Genomic DNA, 25378 nt, shown 5'->3' on the forward strand with positions numbered 1-25378 from the left:
TAAACAAAATCTTAAAGTAGGTCTTCATATTTTGTTGTCCGCTAAGAAGTACATTTATTCATTTCCCCATTTAGAAGTTTTTTCAATTGGCTGTCAAAAAAATAAATTGTTGTATATTGAGTGCTGTAGGATATCAAATATTCGGGTTAGAGTGCCTTAAGTCTTCTCTTCTCTTTTTGTGTTTTTATACCCACCACCGAAGGATGGGGGTATATTCATTTTGTCATTCCGTTTGCAACACATCGAAATATCCATTTCCGACCCTATAAAGTATATATATTCTTGATCAGCGTGAAAATCTAAGACGATCTGGACATGTCCGTCCGTCTGTCCGTCTGTCCGTCTGTCTGTTGAAATCACGCTACAGCCTTTAAAAATAGAGATATTGAGCTGAAATTTTGCACAGATTCTTTTTTTGTCCATAAGCAGGTTAAGTTCGAAGATGGGCTATATCGGACTATATCTTGATATAGCCCCCATATAGACCGATCCTCCGATTTAGGGTCTTAGGCCCATAAAAGCCACATTTATTATCCGATTTTGCTGAAATTTTGGACAGTAAGTTGTGTTAGGCCTTTCAACTTCCTCTGTTAATTTGGCCCAGATCGGTTCACATTTGGATATAGCTGCCATATAGACCGATCCTCCGATTTAGGGTCTAAGGCCCATAAAAGCCACATTTATTATTCGATTTTGCTGAAATTTTGGACAGTGAGTTGTGTTAGGCCTCTCGACTTCCTCTGTTATTTTGGCCCAGATCGGTTCAGATTTGGATATAGCTGCCATATAGACCGATCCTCCGGTTTAGGGTCTTAGGCCCACAAAAGCCACATTTATTATCCGATTTTGATGAAATTCGGGACAATGAATTGTGTAAGGCCCATCGACATCCTACGTTAATTTGGCTCAGATCGGTTCAGATTTGGATATAGCTGCCATATAGACCGATCCTCCGATTTATGGTGTTAGGTCCATAAAAGCCACATTTATTGTCCGATTTTGCTGAAATTTTGGACAGTGAGTTGTGTTAGACCCTTCAACCTCTTTCCTCAATTTGATCCAGATCGGTTCAGATTTGAATATAGCTGCCATATAGACCGATTTCTTCACTTATGGTTTTGGGCCCATAAAATGCTCATTTATTGTCCGATGTCGCCGAAATTTAGGACAGTGAGTTAAGTTAAGCCCCTTGACATACTTCTGCAATATCGCACAGATCGGCCCAGAGTTGGATATAGCTGCCATATAGACCGATATCTAGATTTTAGGTTTTGGGGCAATTAAAGACGCATTTATTGTCTGATGTCGCTGAAATTTGAGACAGTGAGTTTGGTTAGGCTCTTCGACGTGCTTCTTCAATTTGGCGCAGATCGGTCCAGATTTCAATATAGCTGTCATATAGACCGATCTCTCGATCTAAGGTTTTGGGCCCATAAAAGAGTCATTTATTGTCCGAAATTTGGGACAGTGCTTTGTGTTACGCTCTTCGACACTTTTATGCAACTTGACCCAAATCGGTCCAGATTTGGATATAGCTACCATGTAGACCGATATCTCGATTTAAAGTCTTGGCCCCATAAAAGGCGCATTTATAATCCGATTTCACTGAAATTTGACACAGTAACTTATGTTAGGCTTTTCGACATCCGTGTCGTATATGGTTCAGATCGGTTTATTTTTAGATATTGCTAGTGTACTTATTAGTATTTGGTCCAAATCGGAACATAATTTCATATAACTAATATGGGACATAAGGTATGAAATTTTCACCGAAATTTGATAAAAGGAGGTTTACATATATACCCAAGGTGGTGGGTATCCAAAGTTCGGCCCGGCCGAACTTAACGCCTTTTTACTTGTTTAGTTGTAAAACAGTTTTTTCATTATGATTGCAACTTACCAGTACAATGTCGAGGCTCGTCGCTGCCATCCTCACAGTCAGCTTTGCCATCGCAGTATTTATCCAAGGGTATACAAATGCTCGTGCTTCCCTTGCACGGATATTCTGAAACTCTACAGGCGATTACAATTGTAACTGCTAGGTGCACAAATATGAGCAGGCAGCCATAGCACTTCATCCATGTCCTCGTTGCGGACATCTGCAATGTCATGAATGAGGGAACAGGCATGGCAAATATAAGTGAGAGAGATGAAACGAAAGAAATATAAAATGTTAGTTTTAGTAAAAGTCGGTGGATAAGCTACAATAACTAAAAAAATTAAGGTGAGTGAAATGAATTTATACAATTTTTACAACTATAGAGCACAGTGGTTCTAAATATTATTTAACTTAATCAATATCTACTACTTAACATGGAGTCTATATTTAAACATATAAAATATTGCATTAGGTTTTGATATACACCACCAAGGATCCGTTTCAAATCCCCTGTAATTTTAAAGATGGGATTGTATAGGCACATATGACACCATTTGGCATGGTTGCCAAGTGGTCAAAATATAAAGTAAAGGGGATCACATAAAAATCAGAAATCGGCTTATATAGTAGCGACCAGGACTGCTGAGATGACCAGTGTTGAGGTTTTGAGGAGTCGAAGTCGGAGTCTGACTATGGAAACGGAGTTCGTCTTGGTTACTTCGACTCCGTCCCGGTGTCGAGGTCGTGGGCAGACTCCGCATCCCGGGCAGCAACATTAACTAGCATTCGCCTATATATATTCGTAGCGAAGTTTAAAATGGCTGTATCAAAAAATACAAACAAACAAATGTCGTATATATTGGTGAGGAAATAAACAACTCTAATTTTTTTCCGATGTGATTCCGACTGGAACGCTTCAAAATGTCAATTTCTGACACTACAAAGTATAAATGCATATACGAGTTAATTACTGCTTGTCTTAAAATTCTAAGACGGTTTAACAATGTTTTAAATATGTAGGTTTATTTCTTTAACGGATTATATCCGATCAAATATCTGCCATATAGACTGATCCTCCGATTTATGGTCTTAGCACCATGAAAGGCGCATTTTTGGTCAATTTTACTGAAATTTGGAACATAAAGTTTCCAGGGCACCGTGGGCGCAGAGGTTAGCATGTTCGCCTAGGAAACCGTATGCCTGGGTTTAAAATCCGGCGTGAACTTCAGAAAAATTTTCAGCGGTGGCTACATTTTTGAGATATCCTGGCATGTTAAAATTTCTCTTCCATATTATATATGACTATTAGGATGATGAGTTTTTGAGTTTTTATTTTTTTAATTTTTTGATTGATTTTATTTATTTCAGTTTAATAAATACTATAAATTATTACATATATTATGAATTATTTTAGAAATATTTTTTTCACAAATGTTATAAATTATTGTTTCTTAAGTATAAAAAACATTCTTTTTTATACCCTCCACCATAAGATGGGGGGTATACTAATTTCGTCATTCTGATTGTAACTACTCGAAATATTCGTCTGAGACCCCATAAAGTATATATATTCTTGATCGTCGTGAAATTTTATTTCGATCTAGCCATGTCCGTCCGTCTGTCCGTCCGTCCGTCCGTCTGTCTGTCGAAAGCACGCTAACTTCCGAAGGAGTAAAGCTAGACGCTTGAAATTTTGCACAAATACTTCTTATTAGTGTAGGTCGGTTGGTATTGTAAATGGGCCATATCGGTCCATGTTTTGATATAGCTGCCATATAAACCGATCTTGGGTCTTGACTTCTTGAGCCTCTAGAATGCGCAATTCTTATCCGATTAGAATGAAATTTTGCACGACGTGTTTTGCTATGATATACAACAACTGTGTCAAGTATGGTTCAAATCGGTCCATAACCTGATATAGCTGCCATATAAACCGATCTGGGGTTTTGACTTCTTGAGCCTCTAGAGTGCGCAATTCTTATCCGATTGGAATGAAATTTTGCACGACGTGTTTTGTTATGATATCCAACAACTGTGCCGGGTATGGTTCAAATCGGTCCATAACCTTATATAGCTGTCATATAAACCGATCTTGGGTCTTGACTTCTTGAGCCTCTAGAGGGCGCAATTCTTATCCAATTTGAATGAATTTTGGCACGTAGTATTTTGTTGTGATATCCAAAAACTGTGCTAAATATGGTTCAAATCGGTTAATAACCTGATATAGCTGTCATATAAACAGATCTGGGGACTTGACTTCTTGAGCTTTTAGAGTGCGCAATTCCTATCCGATTTGGCTGAAATTTCGCAAGACTTTTTTATTGTTACTTTCAACAACTATGTCAAATAAAGTACAAGTCGGTTCACAACCTGATTTAGCTGCCATATAAACCGATCTGGGGTCTTGACTTCTTGAGCCTCTAGAGTGCGCAATTCTTATCCGATTGGAATGAAATTTTGCACGACGTGTTTTGTTATGATATCCACAACTGTGCCGGGTATGGTTCAAATCGGTCCATAACCTTATATAGCTGTCATATAAACCGATCTTGGGTCTTGACTTCTTGAGCCTCTAGAGATCGCAATTATTATCCGATTTGCCTGAAATTTTGTACGACGTATTCTCTCATGACCATTAACATACGTGTTTATTATGGTCTGAATCGGTCTATAGCCCGATACAGCTGCCATATAAATCGATCTCTTTATTTTACTTCTTGAGCCCACAAAGAGCGCAATTCTTATTCGAATTGGCTGACATTTTACACAGGTCTCCATCATAAATATAATTTAATTGTGGTCCAAAACGGACAATATCTTAATATCGCTCTAATAGCAGAGCAAATCTTTTCTTATATCCTTTTTTTTGCCTAAGAAGAGATGCCGGGAAAAGAACTCGACAAATGCGATCCATGGTGGAGGGTATATAAGATTCGGCCCGGCCGAACTTAGCACGCTTTTACTTGTTAGTTATACGTTAGTTTGCTTCATTCTTTAATGAACAGTGGTAGATCATTATATAGGCCTTTGCAGAACAGTAATTTTTCCGACGATGATGTATGCACTCGTTGAATTCTGAAGTCTCCCCTATTTCTAAAGTTGAACTTCGCCTACATATTGCAGCTTTTCTCGTAAATAGTCTGGTGCGTCGCCATTTTTATACCCAACACCATAGGATGGGGGTGTACTAATCTAGTCATTTCGTTTGTATGACCTCGAAAAATTGATCTGCGACCACATAAAGTATATATATTCTGGATCGTCTCGACATTCCGCGTCGATCTAGCCATGTATGTCCGTCCGTCTGTCGAAATCACGAGAGCGGTCGAACGCGTAAAGCTATCCCTTGAAATTTTGCACAGATACTTTTTATTTATGTAGGTCGGGTTAGGGATTGTAAATGGACCATATCGGTTCAGATTTGGATATAGCCGTCATATAAACCGATCCCCCGGTTTGACTTCTTAAGCTCATGTAAGCCTAAATATAAAAAATTGAAACAAAGACTTCTGTTATGACTTCCAACATCCATGCCAAACATGAACCGAATCGGTCTATAAACAGATTTGCAGCCTCTCCAATTGAGTGTTTGGGCGACATGTATATAAACAATTAAAAGCGTGCTAAGTTCGGCCGGGCCGAATCTTATATACCCTCCACCATGGATCGCATTTGTCGAGTTGTTTTCCCGGCATCTCTTCTTAGGCTAAAAAGGATATACGAAAAGAGTTGCTCTGCTATTAAAACGATATCAAGATATAGTCCGGTTCGGACCACAATTAAATTATATGTTGGAGACCTGTGTAAAATTTCAGCCAATTCGTATAAGAATTGCGCCCATTGGGGCTCACGAAGTAAAATAGAGAGAACGATTTATATGGCATCTGTATCGGGCTATAGACCGATTCAGACCATAATAAATACGTTTGTTGATGGTCATGAGAGGATCCGTCGTACAAAATTTCAGGCATATCGGATAATAATTGCGACCTCTAGGGGTCAAGAAGTCAAGATCCCAGATCGGTTTATATGGCAGCTATATCAGGTTATGAACCGATTTGAACCTTATTTGACACAGTTGTTGAAAGTAAAAATAAAATACGTCATGCAAAATTTCAGCCAAATCGGATAGGAATTGCGGCCTCTAGAAGCTCAAGAAGTCAAATCGCCAGATCTGTTTATATGACAGCTATATCAGGTTATGGACCGATTTCAACCATACTTGGCACAGTTGTTGGATATCATGACGAAATACTTTGTGCAAAAACTCATTCAAATCGGATAGGGATTGTACCCTCTAGAGTCTCAAGAAGTCAAGACCCAAGATTGGTTTATATGGCAGGTATATCAGGTTATGAACCGATTTAAACCATACTTGGCACAGTTGTTGGGTATCATAAGAAAACACGTCGTGCGAAATTCCATTCCAATCGGATAAGAATTGCGCCCTCTAGAGGCTCAAGAAGTCAAGACCCAAGATCGGTTTATATGGCAGCTATATCAGGTTATAGACCGATTTGAACCATACTTGGCACAGTTGTTGGATATAATAACAAAACACGTCGTGAAAAATTTCATTCCAATCGGATAAGAATTGCGCACTCTAGAGGCTCAAGAAGTGAAGACCCAAGATCGGTTTATATGGCAGCTATATCAGGTTATGGACCGATTACTTGGCACATTTGTTGGATATCAAAGCAAAACACGTCGTGCAAAATTTCATTCCAATCGGATAAGAATTGCGCACTCTAGAGGCTCAAGAAGTCAAGACCCTAGATCGGTTTATATGGCAGCTATATCAAAACATGGACCGATATGGCCCATTTACAATACCAACCGACCTACACTAATAAGAAGTATTTTTGCAAAATTTCAAGCGGCTAGCTTTACTCCTTCGGAAGTTAGCGTGCTTTCGACAGACAGACGGACGGACGGACGGACATGGCTAGATCGACATAAAATGTCGCGACGATCAAGAATATATATACTTTATGGGGTCTCAGACGAATATTTCGAGTAGTTACAAACAGAATGACGAAATTAGTATACCCCCCATCTTATGGTGGAGGGTATAAAAAGTTGATCCGTATTCGAAGTGTGGTATGATTATGGTGTTGCATTTATTAATCGCTTTTAATGTATTAAAATTATTTTTTTTCTTTTCATATTAAAATCGCTTGTTATGAAAATTTTAATTTATTGTCAATTATGAACCCTAAGTATTTAATATGTTCTACTTTTTCACATTTTTCTCCGTTTATTTCAAAATATTATCCATTATTTTTATTTTTTTCGATGAGTTGAAGTTTGTTTATTTTTAGCCATTCATCAATTTTACGGAAATTACTCTATTCCAACATTCAGTGTCCTATACTCCATCTGCGAAGATACATATATTAGGCATATAGTTTATGTATATTATAAAAAGAAGGGCACCGAGAATTGAACCTTGCGGCACTCCGAAGTCATTGTTCAGTTTTTGGCGTCAAATACGATATAAACAATTGCAGTTCCTTGTTACGTATGCCTTACATGTAAAGTTTATTAATCATTATGTATCGATCGATTGTTTCAAAAGCCCTTTTAAAATCTAGAAATATAACGCTTATTTTATCATTTCCATTATTATACCCACCACCGATGGATGGGGGTATATTCATTTTGTCATTCCGTTTGCAACACATCGAAATATCCATTTCCGACCCTACAAAGTATATATATTCTTGATCAGCGTAAAAATCTTAGACGATATAGACATGTCCGTCCGTCTGTCTGTTGAAATCACGCTACAGTCTTCAAAAATAGAGATATTGAGCTGAAATTTTGCACAGAGTCTTTTTTTTTGTCCATAAGCAGGGTAAGTTCGAAGATGGGATATATCGGACTATATCTTGATATAGCCCCCATATAGACCTATCCGCCGATTTAGGGTCTTAGGCCAATAAAAGCCACATTTATTGTCCGATTTTTCTTAAATTTGGGATAGTGAGTTGCGTTAGGCCCTTCGAAATCATTCGTCAATTTGGCCCAGATCGGTTCAGATTTGGATATAGCTGCCATATAGAGCGATATTCCGATTAAGGGGCTTAGGCCCATAAAACCCACATTTATTATCCGATTTTGCAGAAATTTGGGACAGTGAGTTAGGTTAAGCCCCTTGACATACTTCTGCATTATGGCACAGATCGGTCCAGATTTGGATATAGCTGCCATATAGACCGATCTCTCGGTTTTAGGTTTGTGGGTCATAAAAAGCGCATTTATTGTCCGATGTCGCCGCAATTTGGGACAATGAGTTGTGTTAGGCCCTTCGACATCCTTCTTTAATTTCACTCAGATCGGTAAAGATTTGTATATACCTGCGTTATAGACCGATCTCTCAATTTAATATTTTGGGCCCATAAAAGGCGCATTTATTTTCCGATGTTGCCGAAATTTGGGACAGAGAGTTAAGTTAACCCCGTCCACATATTTCTGCAATTTGGTTTAGATCGATGAAGATTTGCATATAGCTGCCATATAGACCTATATTTCGATTTAAAGTCTTGACCCCAAGATAGGGGCATTTACAATCCGATTTAACTGAAATTTGACATATTGACTTATGTTAAGCTTTTCGACATCCATGTTGTATATGGATCAGATCGGTTTATTGTTAGATATAGCTCCTAAAAAGACCAATATTTTGTTATACACAATTGAACAATGACTTGTACTTACTAGTAAAGGGTGATTTTTTTGAGGTTAGGATTTTCATGCATTAGTATTTGACAGATCACGTGGGATTTCAGACATGGTGTCAAAGAGAAAGATGCTCAGTATGCTTTGACATTTCATCATGAATAGACTTACTAACGAGAAACGCTTGCAAATCATTGAATTTTATTACCAAAATCAGTGTTCGGTTCGAAATGTGTTCAAATTTTGACAAATTTTGTTCAGCGATGAGGCTCATTTCTGGTTGAATGGCTACGTAAATAAGCAAAATTGCCGCATTTGGAGTGAAGAGCAACCAGAAGCCGTTCAAGAACTGCCCATGCATCCCGATGCACTGTTTGGTGTGGTTTGTACGCTGGTGGAATCATTGGACCGTATTTTTTCAAAGATGCTGTTGGACGCAACGTTACGGTGAATGAACACATTTCGAACCGAACACTGATTTTGGTAATAAAATTCAATGATTTGCAAGCGTTGCTCGTTAGTAAGTCTATTCATGATGAAATGTCAAAGCATACTGAGCATCTTTCTCTTTGACACCATGTCTGAAATCCCACGTGATCTGTCAAATACTAATGCATGAAAATCCTAACCTCAAAAAAATCACCCTTTATTTGGTCCAAATCTGATCGTATTTCGATATAACTGCTATGGGACATAAGGTATGTTTCCCCGGATTTTGATGACATGTGGTTTACATATATACCCGAGGTGGTCGGTATCCAAAGTTCGGCCCGGCCGAACTTAACGCCTTTTTACTTGTTTTTTTCATTTATTTATAACATAGTCCAGTTCAATAGGATTCCGTTTTGTTTTATAAATTCTTCCAACTGTTTTTTCAAAACTTTTTCTAATATCTTTTCAAATAAATTCAGTGTAAAACCCTTCATATTTCTTCAAATATTTTATATGTAAAACTCTTCAACTTTCTCAGTACTTTGCCCTCTTCTCTATCGGTGTGACCATGGTCTCCATCCATGCTTTCCTTTATAATTTGCGGCAGAGAATTGCCAGGGACTGACTAATTGTCAATTAAATATAAGCTTTGAGTTTATGCTTCCATAGTCTTTTTATACCCTCCACCACAGGATGGGGGTATACTAATTTTGTCATTCTGTTGGTTACACCCCGAAATATGCATCTGAGACCTGATAAGGTATATATATTCTTGCTCGTCATGTCATTTTAAGTCGAACTAGCCATATCCGTCCGTCTGTCTGTCGAAAGCAATCTAACTTTCGAAGCAGTAAAGCTTCCAACAACTGCGCAAAGTATGGTTCAAATCCGTAAATGTTTTGATATAGCTGCCATATAAACCGATCTTGTGTCCTGACTTCTGGAGCCTCTAAAGGGCGAAATTCTCGACCGATTTGACTGAAATTTTGCACGTAGTGTTTTGGTATCACTTCCAATAACTGTGCTAAGTATGATTCAAATCGGTTTACAATATGGTAAAACTGTCATATAAACCGATCTTGGATTTTGACTTCTTGAGCCAATTGAGCGCGCAATTCTGATCCGATTTGGCTGAAATTTTGCATGGTGTTTTCTTATGACTTACAATAACTGTGCTAAGTATGGCGCAAATCGGCACATACCATCATATAGATGTCACATAAACCGATCTGGGATCTTGTCTTCTTTAGCCTCTAGAGGGCGCAATTCTTATCCAATTTGGCAGAACTTTTTTACAACGGCTTCTATCATGACCTTCAACATACGTGTCTAATATGTCCTTAATCGATCAATAGCTTGATACAGCTTCCATATAAACCTATCTCCCGATTTTGCTTCTTGAGTCCCTACAAGGCGCAATTCTTATCCGAATGAACTAAAATATCACACAATGACTTCTACAATGTTCAGCATTCATTTATGGTCCGAAACGGACTACAACATGATATAGCTCCAATAGCATTACAGTTCTTATTTAATATTCTTCGTTTGCCTAAAAAGAGACAGCGCGCATAGAACTCGACAAATGCAATACATGGTGGAGGGTATATAAGATGCGGCCCGGCCGAACTAAGCATGCTCTTACATGTCTTTTTAGTTATTTTACTACGGTTTTTAGTTCATTTATATTATGTATATTATTGAAATATTGCACATGTTCAATCGAACCTCTTATATCACTAGTACTATTTAAGAGTAATCATTGAAGTGGTCAATTATTTCCTGTCTTTCCTTTTATTCTACGTTAGTAAATATCACAGATATTACAGATGATTTCTATTTTATCGCAAGATTCTCTACTGGCTTCACATATTTGTATATCTTTCACCATAGGATGGGGGTATACTATTTTCGTCATTCTGTCTGTAACACCTCGAAATATGCGTTTAAGACCCCATAAAGTATATATATTCTTGATCGTCGTGACATTCTAAGTCGAACTAGCCAATTCCGTCCGTCTGTCCATCCGTCCGTTCGTCTGTCTGCCGAAAGCACGCTAACATTTGAAGGAGTAAAGGTAGCCGCTTGAAATTTTGCACAATTACTTCTTATTAGTGTAGGTCAGTTGGTATTGTAAACGGGCCATATCGGTCCATGTTTTGATATAGCTGCCATATAAACCGATCTTTGGTCTTGACTTCTTGAGCCTCTAGAGTGCGCAATTCTTATCCGATTGGATTGAAATTTTGCACGACGTGTTTTGTTATGATATCCAACAACTGTGCCAAGTATGGTTCAACTCGGTCCATAGCCTGATATAGCTGTAATATAATCCGATCTTGAGTCTTGACTTCTTGAGCCTCTAGAGTGCGCAATTCTTATCCGATTGGAATGAAATTTTGCACGACGTGTTTTGTTATAATACCCAATAACTGTGCTAAGTATGGTTAAAATCGGTTCATAACCTGATATAGCTGCCATATAAACCGATCTTGGGTCTTGACTTCTTGAAGTTATAGAAGGCGTAATTCTTATCCGAATTGGCTTAATTTTGCAAGTGGTGTTTTGGTATCACTTCCAACATTTGTGCGAAGTATGGTCTAAATCGGTCCATAATCTGATATTGCTGCAATATAAAGAGAGGGCAATTCTCATCCGAAATTGTAAAAATTTTGAACAACGACTTCTCCCATAGCCTTCAACATACGTGTGCAATATGGTCTGAATCGATCAATAGCTTGGTACAGCTCCCATATAAACCGTTCTCCCGAATTTCTTCTTGAGCTTCGAATCGGACTATAACTTGATATAGCTCCTTCTCCTTCGTCCTTATTCATTATTCTTTGTTTGCCCAAAAAGATATACTGCGCAAAGAACTCGACAGATGCGATCCATGGTGTAGGGTATATAAAATTCGGCCCGGCCGAACTTAGCACGCTTTTTTATCTTCTTCATATGTTGCGATATCCATATTTTTAAAGTTTCGGGACTTTCGGCTAACGTGTTATTATTAGTACTTGTACTGCTCATCGTTGACACCAATGTTGTTATAAAAAGCCTGGGCTGGTGTTTAAAATATTATCTTTGACATTTTATATCTATTTTGAACACTTCATGATCATATACTCTTACATGAATCGATACTCGCGGTTTTCTATGGCTGTTTGTAAGCACATAATCTATAATTGTTCTGTTCTTCATGTATTGGACTTTTTATTCTGTTCCTATAGGAACTATTTTTTTGCCAATCTATATTGAAATTGCCAGCCATTAAGATATCACAGTTTTTCTCACATATTGCTTCTAGAAATGTATCACACAACCCAGCCTCAGAGCCGCTAGGTGATCAGTAGATTGTGTCAATGGCTAATTCCGCACTTCCACGCTTAGCCGTATAATATATCATCCAGAAGCTCGACGCAACTTCTTCTTCCAACAATACTTTCAACATACCAATAGTTGATTACCTGAGTTTAATATTATTTCACTGTCATCTATATTTTCTATCAGATGTGTCTTTGATAGCATTAGGAAATCCGGGATTTCAGCATTTATCAGTAATTCTACCAAATTAAAGTTATTTTTATACCCTCCACCATAAGATGGGGGGTATACTAATTTCGTCATTCTGATTGTAACTACTCGAAATATTCGTTTGAGACCCCATAAAGTATATATATTCTTGATCCTCGTGAAATTTTATGTCGATCTAGCCATGTCCGTCCGTCTGTCTGTCGAAAGCACGCTAACTTCCGAAGGAGTAAAGCTAGCCGCTTGAAATTTTGCACAAATACTTCTTATTAGTGTAGGTCGGTTGGTATTGTAAATGGGCCATATCGGTCCATGTTTTGATATAGCTGCCATATAAACCGATCTTGGGTCTTGACTTCTTGAGCCTCTAGAGTGCGCAATTCTTATCCGATTGGGATGAAATTTTGCACGACGTGTTTTGTTAAGATATCCAACAACTGTGCCAAGTATGGTTGAAATCGGTTCATAACCTGATATAGCTGCCATATAAACCGATCTGGGGTCTTGACTTCTTGAGCCTCTAGAGTGCGCAATTCTTATCCGATTGGAATGAAATTTTGCAAGACTTGTTTTGTTACGATATCCAACAACTGTGCCAAGTACGGTTCAAATCGGTCCATAACCTTATATAGCTGTCATATAAACCGATCTTGGGTCTTGACTTCTTGAGCGCCTCTAGAGGGCGCAATTCTTATCCAATTTGAATGAATTCTGGCACGTAGTATTTTGTTATGATATCCAACAACTGTGCCAAATATGGTTCAAATCGGTTCATAACCTGATATAGCTGTCATATTAACAGATCTGGGGACTTGACATCTTGAGCTTCTAGAGGGCGCAATTCCTATCCGATTTGGCTGAAATTTAGCAAGACGTTTTTTATTGTTACTTTCAACAACTATGTCAAATAAAGTACAAGTCGGTTCATAACCTGATTTGGTTGCCATATAAACCGATCTGGGATCTTGACTTCTTGAGCCTCTAGAGGTCGCAATTATTATCCGATTTGCCTGAAATTTTGTACGACGGATTCTCTCATGACCATTAACATACGTGTATATTATGGTCTGAATCGGTCTATAGTCCGATACAGCTCCCATATTAATCGATCTCTCTATTTTACTTCTTGAGCCCACAAAGGGCGCAATTCTTATTCGAATTGGCTGACATTTTACACAGGTCTCCAACATATAATTTAATTGTGGCCCAAACCGGACCATATCTTGATATCGCTCTAATAGCAGAGCTAATCTTTTCTTATATCCTTTTTTTGCCTAAGAAGAGATGCCGGGAAAAGAACTCGACAAATGCGATCCATGGTGGAGGGTATATAAGATTCGGCCCGGCCGAACTTAGCACGCTTTTACTTGTTAAGTACTTACACATTCGTAATACTCGTTATTATACCCACCACCGAAGGATGGGGGTATATTCATTTTGTCATTCCGTTTGCAACACATCGAAATATCCATTTCCGACCCTATAAAGTATATATATTCTTGATCAGCGTGAAAATCTAAGACGATCTGGACATGTCCGTCCGTCTGTCCGTCTGTCCGTCTGTCTGTTGAAATCACGCTACAGCCTTTAAAAATAGAGATATTGAGCTGAAATTTTGCACAGATTCTTTTTTTGTCCATAAGCAGGTTAAGTTCGAAGATGGGCTATATCGGACTATATCTTGATATAGCCCCCATATAGACCGATCCTCCGATTTAGGGTCTTAGGCCCATAAAAGCCACATTTATTATCCGATTTTGCTGAAATTTTGGACAGTAAGTTGTGTTAGGCCTTTCAACTTCCTCTGTTAATTTGGCCCAGATCGGTTCACATTTGGATATAGCTGCCATATAGACCGATCCTCCGATTTAGGGTCTAAGGCCCATAAAAGCCACATTTATTATTCGATTTTGCTGAAATTTTGGACAGTGAGTTGTGTTAGGCCTCTCGACTTCCTCTGTTATTTTGGCCCAGATCGGTTCAGATTTGGATATAGCTGCCATATAGACCGATCCTCCGGTTTAGGGTCTTAGGCCCACAAAAGCCACATTTATTATCCGATTTTGATGAAATTCGGGACAATGAATTGTGTAAGGCCCATCGACATCCTACGTTAATTTGGCTCAGATCGGTTCAGATTTGGATATAGCTGCCATATAGACCGATCCTCCGATTTATGGTGTTAGGTCCATAAAAGCCACATTTATTGTCCGATTTTGCTGAAATTTTGGACAGTGAGTTGTGTTAGACCCTTCAACCTCTTTCCTCAATTTGATCCAGATCGGTTCAGATTTGAATATAGCTGCCATATAGACCGATTTCTTCACTTATGGTTTTGGGCCCATAAAATGCTCATTTATTGTCCGATGTCGCAGGACAGTGAGTTAAGTTAAGCCCCTTGACATACTTCTGCAATATCGCACAGATCGGCCCAGAGTTGGATATAGCTGCCATATAGACCGATATCTAGATTTTAGGTTTTGGGGCCATTAAAGACGCATTTATTGTCTGATGTCGCTGAAATTTGAGACAGTGAGTTTGGTTAGGCTCTTCGACGTGCTTCTTCAATTTGGCGCAGATCGGTCCAGATTTCAATATAGCTGTCATATAGACCGATCTCTCGATCTAAGGTTTTGGGCCCATAAAAGAGTCATTTATTGTCCGAAATTTGGGACAGTGCTTTGTGTTACGCTCTTCGACACTTTTATGCAACTTGACCCAAATCGGTCCAGATTTGGATATAGCTACCATGTAGACCGATATCTCGATTTAAAGTCTTGGCCCCATAAAAGGCGCATTTATAATCCGATTTCACTGAAATTTGACACAGTAACTTATGTTAGGCTTTTCGACATCCGTGTCGTATATGGTTCAGATCGGTTTATTTTTAGATATTGCTAGTGTACTTATTAGTATTTGGTCCAAATCGGAACATAATTTCATATAACTAATATGGGACATAAGGTATGAAATTTTCACCGAAATTTGATAAAAGGAGGTTTACATATATACCCAAGGTGGTGGGTATCCAAAGTTCGGCCCGGCCGAACTTAACGCCTTTTTACTTGTTTTTAATTCAGCTGGATACACCTTATTATTTCTTTGTTTTACATATCCATTGTTCTTTTTTCGGCTTCACAATCACAGGCACATGTTTTTTTTTAGATCTGGCAACTCTGATTTTTTTGTTTCGGATTCCATCAATTTCTTTTGTTTAACATTTCCTTTTGTATTTGTTATTCCTTTAACGTTTGTTTTTATACACACCACCGAAGGATGGGGGTATATTCGTTTTGTCATTCCGTTTGCAACACATCGAAATATCCATTTCCGACCCTATAAAGTATATATATTCTTGATCAGCGTAAAAATCTAAGACGATCTAGCCATGTCCGTCCGTCTGTCTGTTGAAATCACGCTACAGTCTTTAAAAATAGAGATATTGAGCTGAAATTTTGCACAGATTCTTTTCTTGTGCATAAGCAGGTTAAGTTCGAAGATGGGCTATATCGGACTATATCTTGATATAGCCCCCATATAGACCGATCCTCCGGTTTAGGGTTTTAGGCCCATAAAAGCCACATTTATTATCCGATTTTGATGAAATTCGGGGCAGTGAATTGTGTAAGGCCCATCGATATTCATCGTTAATTTGGCTTAGATCGGTCCAGATTTGGATATAGCTGCCATATAGATCGATCCTCCGATTTATGGTGTAAGGCCCATAATAGCCACATTCATTATCCGATTTTGCTGAAATTTGGGACAGTGAGGTGTGTTAGGCCCTTTGACATATTTCTTCAATTTGGTTCAGATCGGTTCAGATTTGGATATAGCTGCCATATAGACCGATTTCTTGATTTATGGTTTTGGGCCCATAAAATGCTCATTTATTGCCCGATGTCCCCGAAATTTGGAACAGTGAGTTAAGTTAAGCCCCTTGACATACTTTTGCAATATCGCACATATCGGTCCAGATTTGGATATAGCTGCCATATAGACCGATATCTAGGTTTTAGGTTTTGGGGCCATAAAAGACGCATTTATTGTCCGAAGTCGTTGAAATTTCAGACAGTGAGTTTGGTTAGGCTCTTCGACATCCTTCTTCAATTTGGTCCAGATCGGTCCAGATTTGAATATAGCTGCCATATAGACCGATCTCTGGATTTAAGGTTTAGGGCCCATAAAAGAGGCATTTATTGTCCGATTTCGCCGAAATTTGGGACAGTGCTTAGTGTTAGGCTCTTCGACATGTTTATGCAACTTGGCCCAAATCGGTCCAGATTTGGATATAGCTGCCATGTAGACCGATATCTCGATTTAAAGTTTTGGCCCCATAAAAGGCGCATTTATAATCCGATTTCACTGAAATTTGACACATTGACTTATGTTCGGCTTTTCGACATCCGCGTCGTATATAGTTCAGATCGGTATGAGGTATATGAGTATAAGGTATGAAATTTTCACCGAATTTTGATGAAAGGTGGTTTACATATATACCCGAGGTGGTGGGTATCCAAAGTTCGGCCCGGCCGAACTTAACGCCTTTTTACTTGTTTTCTGGAGTTTTTTTCACTTCACATACTGTTTTATAGTTTTTATGCATAGCTTTGGCGTTATTTTCATTCTGAGATACTGATTCATGTATTAGCTTCAATTCTTGCACGTTATTCTCGCAAATCTGTTGTGTTTTTGATATTACCCGAAGCCTCTCTTAGTACCAACTCTCAATAGATTTCAATAGTTGTTGATCTCCCTTTATTTTTTTTAGTGGCATTTCAAATTCATTTTTATATTCCACCAAGTTTTGTTTATTCGATATCACTACTCCTTGAATTTCTCTTAACACTAAATCAACGTTATGATGTATTGGACACAGGCATCGCATTAGCTTGCACTATCTTCGCAGAATATTGATTTATGGCAAAACACTTAGTTGAACAGTGATACACTTTTTCGCATACTCCTGAACAATGTATACCGAATTCACTGCGAATCGTACATTAGCATTTGTTGCATTCAACCAAATTGGCTAGCTGATAGTTTTATTTATCGTGAACTATAACAAAAATAATTTTTTTTGTGATATTTCACTTTATTATAATTGCTAATAATTCTATTGCTAATGCAAGTTTGCCCATGAACACTCCACTAAGCAACTTGGGCAAATTTTTCACACATCACCGAGTGCTGTCTGATTCAAATTTTAAGCTCAATGATGGGGGCCTCCTTTTTATAGTCAAGTCAGAACGGCGTGCAGCAATGCGACACCTCTTTGGGGAGACGTTTTTAACATGGCATAGTACCTCACATATGTCGCCAGCATTAGGAGAGGATAACCACTGCTGAAAAATTTTCCTGATGTTCTCGCCAGAATTCGAACCCAGACGTTCAGCGTCATAGGCGGACATGCTAGCCTCTGCGTACGGTGGCCTCCAATTATTCTTTTAAAATATTATAAAACAAATCTCTTTGAAACTAAGTTTTCGTGAAATTTTCTAAATAATTTTGTGTGCGAGGTTTTTTACGAATCACCTTAAATCTAATCTTAAACAAGTAAAAAGGCGTTAAGTTCGGCCGGGCCGAACTTTGGATACCCACCACCTCGGGAATATACGTAAACCACCTTTCATCAAAATCCGGTGAAAATTGTATACCTGAATTTCGGCGACATCGGATAATAAATGCACCTTTTATGGGCCTTAAACCTTAAAAAGAGAGATCGGTCTATATGACAGCTATATCCAAATCTTAACCGATCTGTGCCACATAGAAGAAAGATGTCGAAGGGCCTAAGGCAACTCACTGTTCCAAATTTCGGCGACATCCGACAATAAATGAGCATTTTATGGGCCCAAAACCTGAAATCGAGAGATCGATCTATATGGCAGCTATATCCAAAATTGGTCCGATCTGCACCAAATTGATGAGGGATATCAAAGGGCCTAACACAATTTACTGTCCCAAATTTCAGCAAAATCGGATAGTAAACGTGGCTTTCATGGGCCTAAGACCCTAAATCTGAGGATCGGTCTATATGGCAGCTATATCCAAATCTGAACCGATCAGAGCCAAATTGACGAAGGGTGTCGAAGGGACTAACACAACTCACTGTCCCAAATTTCAGCAAAATCGGATAATAAATGTGGCTTTTATGGGCCTATGACCTTAAATCCGAGGATCGGTCTATATGGCAGCTATATCCAAATCTAGACCGATCTGGGCCAAATTGGCGAATAATGTCAAAGGGCCTAACACAACTCCCTGTCTCAAATTTCAGCAAAATCGGATAATAAATGTGGCTTTTATGGGCCTAAGACCCAAAATCGTGGGATCGGTCTATATGGCAGCTATATCCAAATCTGAACCGATCAGAGCCAACTTGACGAAGGGTGTCGAAGGGCCTAACGCAACTCACTGTCCCAAATTTCAGCAAAATCGGATAATAAATGTGGCTTTTATGGGACTATGACCTTAAATTCGAGGATCGGTCTATATGGCAGCTATATCCAAATCTGAACCGATCTGAACCAAATTGACAAAGGATATTGAGGGGCCTAACACAACTCACTGTCCCAAATTTCAGCAAAATCGAATAATAAATGAGGCTTTTATGGGTCTTAGACCCTAAATCGGAGGATCGGTCTATATGGCAGCTATATCCAAATCTGAACCGATCTGGGCCAAATTAACAGAGGAAGTTGAAAGGTCTAACACAACTCACTGTACCAAATTTCAGCAAAATCGAATAATAAATGAGGCTTTTATGGGCCTTAGACCCTGAATCTGAGGATCGGTCTATATGGCAGCTATATCCAAATCTGAACCGATCTGGGCCAAATTAACAGAGGAAGTCGAAAGGCCTAACAAAACTCATTGTCCCAAATTTCAGCAAAATCGGATAATAAATGTGGCTTTTATGGGCCTAAGACCCTAAATCGGAGGATCGGTCTATATGGGGGCTATATCAAGATATAGTCCGATATAGCCCATCTTCGAACTTAACCTGCTTATGGACAAAAAAAGAATCTGTGCAAAATTTTAGCTCAATATCTCTATTTTTAAAGGCTGTAGCGTGATTTCAACAGACAGACGGACAGACGGACGGACATGTCTAGATCGTCTTAGATTTTCACGCTGATCAAGAATATATATACTTTATAGGGTCGGAAATGGATATTTCGATGTGTTGCAAACGGAATGACAAAATGAATATACCCCCATCCTTCGGTGGTGGGTATAATAAAAACTCATCAAAATATGATGCAGGTATATGAGGTTGTAAACAACATTACCCAAATAACTATAGAAAAGGCATAAAATTATTGCAATGGCGGTGGGTATCTTAAGTCCTGCACGGCCATATTTAATGCGTTTTGACATCCCCCAGCATAGGATGGTGGTATACTAACATCGCCATTGCGTTTGCAATTCATCGAAATATTGAACTGAGACCCAATAAGGTATATATTCTTAATCGTCTTGACATTCTATGTCCATTTAGCCAAGCCCGTCCGTTTGTCTATTAAAAGCACTCGATTTTCGAAAGAACAAAGCTAGGTTTCGAGGTGTCTCCCTCCACTTGATCTTTCCATAGGGCTTTTAATCGTCCCGCATACCACCGTGTTTGCCCTCAAAAAATTTCTTTGCTGGAGCTTCTTCATAAATATCTACAACATGACCTGGCCAATCCAGCCGTTATATTTTGATGCGTGTAACTATGCTACCGTCGTCATACAGCTCGTGGTTCATACGACTCCTATATTTTCCATTAACGCAAACTGGCCCATGTATTTTACGAATAATCTTTCTCCCAAACACTCCAAGCACTGCTTCGCCTGCTTTCACAAGTACCCATGCCTCAGAACCATCAAACAACGCGGGTAGTTTCAGTGACTTGCATAGAGTAATTCGATGTTTAATTCTTTGGTAGAATTTCCAGACTTCATTCTGACTCCTGTACATCTCACATTCACTTCATCATTCCGTACAGTGTCACATCGTACTTTCCGCGCCATGCTCAAACGGGTGCGAACCTTTGCTGCAAAAAGGTAATGATCTATATTCGCTATCTATCGTACGGATCTATCGTACATATAACACGCTGGATGAATGCCTTCCATCTATCAAGCGTGATCAATTTGGTTCCTCGTGTTTTGATCGGGTGGCAGCCATGTGGCTTCGTGAATATTTTTATGTTGAAATCTGATGCTCCTAACACCATGTTTTTTTTCGCTGCGAAATCTATTAGCCTCAACCCATAATCGAACGTAGTTTTGTGGAGGCTAAACTTTTCGATTGTTGGACCAAAGATGTCTTTATTCCCTATCATCGCATTCAAATCTCCCAGAGCGGCCTAATATCATGGGCGAGGTAGCGATCATATTCTCTCTCTAGGCGCTCGTAGAAAATATTCTTGGTCTGCTCGTCCTTGTCTCCCGTCGGGGCATGGACACAAATAAGGCTGATGTTGAAGAATTTGGCTTTTATGCGGATTGTGGCTTCTTATCCACCGGAGTCAAGCTTAAGACAAGGTGTTTCCTTCTCGAATTAACCACAAATCCACATCCAAATTCATGCCTCGTGTTAGGACAGCTATAGTATAGTTCGTCACCGTTTGGTATTGTTGTGACGCCATTCCGGTCCATCGCACCTCCTGTACGGCGGTAATATCTGCCTTGTACTTCTCCAATACATCCGCCAGTGCGTATACTACACCTTCTCTACAAAGAGTGAGGACATTCCTGGTGCAGATCCGCAAATCATTGGCCTTTTTTCGTTCGCGTGGATCGTCACGTTAGGGGGTCCGTTTCTACTATTCCTGTTTCTCAGAGTGCTTCTTATAGTTTTCCGGAGGCGGGTTACTGGCCCAGCGGCCCAACCGCTTGGTTTTTGTGGGATCGCACATGTATCTCTCGATGTCGCGAACTGAAATATAAAACGATCTTTGATTTGGCTTCTTGAATCTTTAGAGAGCGCAATTATTATCCGATTTGGCTATTGTGATATGACGTTTTCTATGACATCCAACAGATGTGCCAAGTATAGCCTGACAGTTGTGCCAAGTATGGCCTAACGTTACTCTTTAAAGAATTTTTTTTTCGCATTTTGGTAAAAGCTCAAATCTTTGTAACAACTCTAATGCTTTATTATTGCCTTAATACCGGCAAGTCTTGCCAAATTCATTGTGCCAAACAATCACAAAATACGTAAAACGATTTCACTAAAACTTCCTTTTTCCACCAAGGAAACCCTAAAAGATGTATTCAACCGAGAAATAAATGTATTTCTTGTGAAATGATAGATTTCCACAAAGAGCGTTAACAAAGTGTTTCATTGAAATTTCTAAAGAGATTTGAATAATAAAGCCACCAATTCATCTTGTTTCGTGGAAATCCCCCAGCAGTTCTGTGTTTATTGCCGACTTTAGGAAAGGAAATGAATTGAGGAACATTATTAAGATGTTATATTATAATAAGATAGGCGTAAGGGAAGGCGTAATGGTAAAAGAACTTTATTTGCGGAAAATGTTAAATGTTACATTTTCTTTTTAAATTTTTTTTTATGTGTACGAAAGAAAGCCATTGAAACTAAACTGGAAACAATAACCAATAGCAACATTAAAACCTTGAAACATTTAAGATTTCAACCTTTCGCCTATAGATTCCGCAGATGGTGGATTTAAGTTGTACAAAATTAATAAAGCCTCTAAAAATTTAAAACTGTTTTTGGTGTTGTGTTCTATCTTTCGTCTGCTTGATTCTGTTGAGTGTCAACATCCAGGAACTCTGCGACTAAGATGGGGTGCGTCCAGAGGGATCTGGGTCTGGCTGGGCAGTTACACAGACGACGTGTATCGTGTGGTCCCTGGTCACAATCGGGGCATACATCTTGCACGTCGGCATCAATCCTTACTCTATTGGAGTTGAGGCGGCTGCATCTGCCGGAACGTAATTGAGCCAGAATTACTTTGGTTTACCGGGGGAGGTCAATTTCTTCAGGTGCAATGGGAGACGGTCGTTCTCCAAGGACTACATTCACCCGGTAGCCATTTACCACATCTGCTACCGTGTCTGCATGAATGTTGTCTGGACCTGCTTGATATGTCGCTTGATCTAGAGGTTCTCTCTTGTAGCGCTGAACCTCACGCTCTAGATCATGTAGATCTACCTTAAGGCTTCTGGGCGGTGGATATCTATCCACAAGATGATGATTTGGATGGTCTCTGCGATAACAGCCCTAAATGTATTGCTTAGACAGCATGTAGTTATGTCTGCGCACTGGTAGGATCTTTGTCTCCTGATGGAGGTGGTTCACATGAGAACTGAGGAGACAGCCCATCGCAGTTCGGAGGGATTATTCCACTGCGTGTCACAGAGCTGACTAGACCACGCTGGCGCTGCATAACTTACCACAGACCGGCCACTTGCTTTGTATGTGGTCAACAAGGTTTCTTTGTCTGCACCCCAAGTGCTGACGGCAAGTAACATGAGGACCTTGTTTCTACTCTTGACTTTATTGCAAATTGTGGCATGTGGGGAGATTACTTGCAGCAAAATATGAGGCAAGTTCGTTGAGGTAGACGTTCAACTTATCGCAGATGTCAACAATAGGTGGGGGCCTAATGCCTTGATCGTACAATCGTCCGCTTTGATACGATCTCTATACCGTCTGGAGGAGATGGAAAGGAGGATAGGTAGAGGTTAAACAGTGCAGAAGATATCACCCCGCCTTGGGGAACTCCCTGTTTCACTCTACGGTGCTTCAACTTCTTATCCGTAAATGCCATATATGACTGGCGACCACACAGATAATTCGCGAACCAACATTTTAGGTCTGGCGTGAGGAGCGTTTTGGCGATGTCCTCAAATAGTTTGACATGGCTGACCGTGTCGAGTACCTTCGATAGGTCCAGTGCCACAAGGACTGTCCTATCAAATGACCTGGGCCGATTGAAGCCACGGCAAATGTGTGCGGTGATGGCATGCAAAGCAGTTGTTGTGCTATGCAGTCTTCGAAATCCATGTTGATGCTCGACGAATGGAAATTTAAAACTGTATTATAAAAATGTTTAGTTTATCACTATGCGGCTTTTGCCTTTTTAAAGAGATTCTGTTGGAAATTCTTCACATCTTGCTTAAACCAACTTGACCTTCGGGCCCTAATGGCGGTCGCCGTTGGTCCCTGGGTTAGGTTTATAAATTACTACAATCAAGAATATGCATATATGTTTACATACTGAACAATCAAAAGTGTGTTAATTGCGGCCTGGCCAAATCCTATATACCCTCCACAATGAATCGCATTTGTCAAGTTCTTTGCCTGATATATCTTTATAGGCAAACAAAGGATAATGGATAAGAATTGCTGTGCTATTGGAGCTTTACCAAGTTATGAACATATTAGGGCCATACTTGGTTTGGCTGTTGGAAACCAAAGTAGAAATTATTGTGCAAAATTTCAGACAAATCGGATAAGAATTGCGCCCTATAGTGACTCAAGTGTAAAATCGGGAGAGCTATTTATGGGAGCTATATCAGGTTATGGGCCGATTCAGACCATATTTGGCAGGTATGTTGAATGTCATAGAAGAAGTACCTATACAAAATGTCTGCCAAATCTGATAATACATGCAGCTTAAAAAGGCAGGATTCGACATCGGTTTACATAGGAACTACATCAGGTTATTAACAGATTTCGACCATAATTGGTACAGTTGTTGGAAGTTATAATAAAACAGTTCATGCAAATTTTCACACTAATCGAAAATTGCGTCCTCCATAGGCTCAATATGAAAGGTTCAGTATCGGTTTATATGGCAGCAATATCAAAACTTGGACCGATATAGCCCACTTACAATTTTAATCGACCTACGCTAGTAGGAAGTATTCAAGCACAATTTCAAGCATCGAGCTTTATTCCTTCGAAAGCTATCGCGCTTTCGACAGTCGCACGGGCAGATCTAAATCGAATTAGAATGTCAAAACGATCAAGAATATATATACTTTGTAGGGTCTTAGATCAATATTTCGATGTATTGAACGGAATGAAGAAATTAGTATACCACTCATCCTATGGTGGAGTGTATTATAAGATTGAAAACAAAGTATTGTATGTTTTGTAAATGAAGTGATTAAATTAGCAACTCCCCCTTCCCTGGCCAAGCAACAAAAACTTTAACCAGTACAAGTCACGTATATAACTCACCTTACGAAGAAAATACGGCATCTCACAATATGTGCGGTAAAAGAATCAACAAATGTTTGCCAAAGAAACCGTTTTCGCAGTATGGTGTAATAAAAATCGTGGAAGGATTGTTCTTAGCATTTTCTCCATTTCCTCTTGCACATTTAAGTAAGTTAAGAAAACAATAGCGTTGAAACTGTTTCCGGTGTGTCATATATTCTAAGGGTCTATATGCTACCGCTACCTCCTTAACAAGGTAGAAATCAATTCCAAAAAAAGAAATGCTGGTTGTTATTTTGCATTTTTTTTTTCTTTTCGTTTTGTTTGTAAACTTTGTTAACGTTCGCTACGATGATTCGATTATCCTTGAACGATAAGTTTTCATTTTCCCCCCTGAATTTGGTATTGTTGTTGTTGCTTTACATCCTCCCCATACCCTTCAGCCTATTTGGGGAGGGGGGATATTGTTGCACAAAAAACTTTTGTTAGAATGCATCGAATTATGAATACACGTTTCAGTTATCCCACCGGAGAAAACAACGACGATGATGTTGGTTAAATGTGGTGCTGCACTTTCTATTGAATTGAATTAAGTACATAACAAAGGACTTGAAAGAAATCAGTGACGTGTTTTTCTTCAATTGTGTTTTTTTTTTCAATAATAAAAAC

At 39.1% G+C, this 25378-nt stretch overlaps 1 protein-coding gene across 1 annotated transcript in view; it reads right to left on the reverse strand.

Annotated features, from left to right (window-relative positions):
* The window catches only part of LOC131994281 (uncharacterized), a gene marked incomplete in the record, with an annotated part of 1369549 nt that overhangs the window by 1045697 nt on the left and 298474 nt on the right, over nucleotides 1-25378 (reverse strand). Inside the window, 1 exon segment of the mRNA XM_059360990.1 lies at nucleotides 1901-2099. Within this exon segment, the coding sequence (XP_059216973.1) occupies nucleotides 1901-2099 (199 nt within the window).

Source organism: Stomoxys calcitrans, chromosome 1 (genome assembly GCF_963082655.1).
Source record: "Stomoxys calcitrans chromosome 1, idStoCalc2.1, whole genome shotgun sequence".
Classification (NCBI taxonomy): Eukaryota; Metazoa; Arthropoda; class Insecta; order Diptera; family Muscidae; genus Stomoxys; species Stomoxys calcitrans.